The sequence below is a fragment of the Clytia hemisphaerica genome, unplaced genomic scaffold, assembly GCF_902728285.1.
Source record: "Clytia hemisphaerica strain Z4C2 unplaced genomic scaffold, Clytia hemisphaerica genome assembly, whole genome shotgun sequence".
NCBI lineage: Eukaryota > Metazoa > Cnidaria > Hydrozoa > Leptothecata > Clytiidae > Clytia > Clytia hemisphaerica.
The window spans coordinates 106,187-110,122 of NW_027104166.1; the positions used below are offsets into that span (position 1 = coordinate 106,187).

Below are 3,936 nucleotides of genomic sequence, written 5' to 3' on the forward strand. Positions count from 1 at the left end.
CTAAGTGAACTTGTAAGGTTTGGTGTCGCTTAAGTGAACTAGAAGGTGTCGCTTAAGTGAACAAGTAGGTGTCGCTTAAGTGAACTAGCGGGTGTCGCTTAAGTGAACTAGCGGGTGTTGCTTAATTGAACTAGCAGGTGTCACTTAAGTGAACTAGTAGGTGTCGCTTAAGTGAACTAGCGGGTGCCGCTTAAGTGAACTAGAATGTGTCGCTTAAGTGAACTTGTAAAGTTTGGTGTCGCTTAAGTGAACTAGTGGGTGTCGCTTAAGTGAACTAGTGGGTGTCGCTTAAGTGAACTAGTAGGTGTCGCTTAAGTGAACTAGTAGGTGTCGCTTAAGTGAACTAGTAGGTGTCGCTTAAGTGAACTAGTGGGTGTCGCTTAAGTGAACTAGTGAGTGTCGCTTAAGTGAACTAGTAGGTGTCGCTTAAGTGAGCTAGTAGGTGTCGCTTAAGTGAACAAGTGGGTGACGCTTAGGTGAACTAGTGGGTGTCGCTTAAGTGAACTGGTGGGTGTCACTTAAGTGAACTAGTGGGTGTCGCTTAAGTGAACTAGTAGGTGTCGCTTAAGTGAACTAGTGGGTGTCGCTTAAGTGAACTAGTGGGTGTCGCTTAAGTGAACTAGTGGGTGTCGCTTAGTGAACTAGTGGTGTGTCTAGTGGGTGTCGCTTAAGTGAACTAGTGAATTCTGGCTGGTCAGTAAATTGTATCTCGGACGGTGGCCCACTTTCTGAAATGTGCCATCGTCAGTTCGGTACTATCATTTTGGGTGGTGTCGCTAATGTGAACTTGTAAAATATACTAGTTCACTTAAACGACACCGACCACGCTAACGTCACCTGATCCCGGGGATGTGCTGCTGGTTAGATACCTTTTCACTTCCATGAGTTACAGATAGGGTCGCTAAAACACCAAAATAAAAGAACCAGTCCCTCGTAGGGTACCTTTTTTTTTGGGGGAGGGGAATTTTGAAAAAAAAGGAAAATTTTGGCAAAATTAAAAAAAAAAACGAGTCCCATGTAGGGTCCATTTTTGTAACCTAAGTGGCATACCCCGTCGGTCGGCAAGGATAATACCCCCCCCCCTTTGGAACACGCGCTTTTTCCAATCAACACTACTGTGCTATAGCACACTTAAGTATTTTCAAAAAATCCTAAATCAACTGAATCCTAAATTTAACGATATCCTTTCTTTATTAATTGATAAAGAACATTTAATTGTGCTAAAATCATCTCCATCTGGTCTTTAGTAAACACAATTTTCTGATCAAGTTTCTGTATAGCTTTCTTTTGTATTAGACCGTCTTTGGAGGCTAATTTATTCAATTTTGTATTTATACTTTTGCCTCTGGCTAAATGGGGCACATCCAAATATTTAGCGTGAAGGGGCACAAACCATGAGGGCCCATATTGGGCATACATGCGATTCTTAGCATCTTTATGACAAGTTAGCCTTGCTGAGTCCATATAACAATTACATGTCGAATTATGGGTTGGTCTTGATTGCCCAGCTTTAGTCATTTCGTCAACAATCCATTCATTAAAAACTAAATGAATTTCAGCACACCCTTTTACACGCCAGTGTATTTCAGCTCTCTGGCTTTTTAATGACCCATCTACATGTGGAGAGGGTTTCAATACTTTTTGTAGCATTTGATAAAGTTTGTCTTGTGGAATATCAACAAAAATATCAACGTCTCCATCACTGGATAAATAAGAACTCCCTCTTACGACGCCGAGCTCACTTCCTGACCGTGGAAAATAAATGGCTCCCATCTTATCCAACTCTCTCCATAACTTGTTATGAGCCTTTGAACATTTTGTCCACGGTATTAAGTCTTGTCCAAAAGTACAGTTGGGTCTGATAAAACCTTTACCTGGTCTTGTTGGCTCTTTCCATTTAAGCTTGCGCGGTGGGATGTCTTTGTAATCGGCCTGAGGTGTCAAATGCCACCATCTGAATAAAAAGATAAAGAAAGATTTAAGAGGGAGTACTCTTGTAGTATTACTTAGACTACCGTCTTCTATTTTTGGGTAGATTTAAGAAAATTTCCTCTCTTGATTACTTACAGGGGGGGGTCAAAATCTCCGTCAAAGCTTTTTTCAAGCGAAAGAGCCAAAAACTTTCAAAGCCATGGCTCCCGGCTAAATGGCCCTTTGAAACGTTAAAACGCACATTTTTGTTGAGGCTCGGCTGTTTTCATTGTCTAGCACACCTAGTCCCATTTGTTCTTATACTGTTCTTAAGGCTTCCTATTTTTAAGGTAAAAACCTAATTATTAGGTTTCCCATGTACACTAATTTTACTATTTGAATCGTAAAATTTAGCTTTTCTTGTTTTTTTTAAACCTCGTTGCTCTTCAAACCTCGTTTCTCCAATGAGGCTCCCAAGCGGTTTTCATGATGGCGTGATAGGGACTTTTTTCGTGATTGCATGATCAGAGGTCGGTAACCTCAGAGGTCAAAACGTGATCGTGATTTGAAAGATTTTTTCAAATAAAAAATAATGCGTGATTATCCAAATTTTTTGCTAATTTTTCGTGATCGTGATTGAAGACAAAATATTGCGTGATAACGTGATCAGACTTACCGCTGGGGGGGGCCTCTCCAATACAATTAATCTAATGGGAAAAGACGTAGGGTTGCATACAATTTTAGGGAGTCAAGTTTACATACCTTGTACAGTGTAGAATCGTTCTTTTATTTTTTGTTGGCTTTAAATCCACTTTTTGTAAAGTGTCCAAGAAGATTGGGAACCATGACTCATTCACTAATTTAGATGCATAGTTTGGAAAAGGGCAATCACCTGTCCAACTCTTCATATATTGAGTTATATTCGTTTTTCGATGAATTTTCAATTCGGTGTTTTCCTTGTTATTCTCTTTCGTGATTTTGATTTCAATTTTTGTCTGGTCAACCAATGCTCGCAGTACAGGTAGTATAGTTATGGATCGAGGGTGATTGACTACTGGGTATACAAGTAGCATCGATAATGATACGAAAACCATTAATATTAAGACTGATTGCCATGATTGCACCATGTTTCAAATTGAGAATCAATTTTTTCTTCCAGTTCCCTAGTAAGGAAAATGTGCAAAATTATTTTTTAAAGGTTTATTCCAAATCAGAAAAACAGTAGAAGCCACCGACAATTTTTTTTTTTTTGCCAGCAGGGAAGATTTTTAATTTTCACAATAGATCTCCGATTCGTCGATTTCCAGGGCACCATTTCTATCCAAAAACAGCTCAAATCATTACTAGAACAGATGGTGTTTTTCCAGCCAGGCATAGATAAAACTTATAGAACAATTTTACGAGGTAAAATTAGACCAGATAATAAAATTGGTTTATTCTGCTTATCATATCTGTTCTTACTGAAAATATTTTCCATCCTAGAAAATATCTGTTCATCTTGTCTTGTCAACTTGAAATATTTTCAACGCAGAACAGATACTCTTGTGTACTTAATTGTAGGGGGGGGTCATTTTGCAATTTTTATTCAAAGAATCACCCCTATATCACTTTATAATGACCCCTCCCCATTTTATGACCTTTATGCTACGAAGTGCCAATTTTGGCCAATGTTGGCCAAAAACCTTCATTTTCCTAGGGATTTTTACGAATCAGGTCAATAGCACTTAATAATAAACCCCATTTTGTTGATTTTTATATGGAGTACCTGCTTATTCTACCCCCTGCTTATTCTACCCCCTGCTTATTCCACCCCCTTACAATTAAGCACACAAGAGTACCTGATTTCCAGCCGAAAATGGAAAATAGCAGCTCGCCACAAAAAGACTTTTTGTAAGAACAGATGACGTTTTTCCAATTTGACAAAATTTGACAATGAGGAAATTTCCTCAGAACAGATCAACCTCGAATTTATAAGAACAGTCTCTCCTCTAAATTATTCTTAGAAAATGTAAAAGATACATAAAA

At 38.7% G+C, this 3,936-nt stretch overlaps 1 protein-coding gene across 1 annotated transcript; it reads right to left on the reverse strand.

Annotated features, from left to right (window-relative positions):
• Positions 1–1,106: 1,106 nt before the first annotated feature.
• Positions 1,107–3,070, reverse strand: LOC136814174 (uncharacterized). The gene is made up of 2 exons (XM_067070686.1): positions 2,674–3,070; positions 1,107–1,954 (listed from the first exon to the last, which is right to left on the reverse strand). Exons 1-2 carry the CDS (start codon positions 3,036–3,038, stop codon positions 1,174–1,176), a joined length of 1,146 nt encoding a protein of 381 aa, XP_066926787.1. The 5' UTR covers positions 3,039–3,070; the 3' UTR covers positions 1,107–1,173.
• Positions 3,071–3,936: the final 866 nt, after the last annotated feature.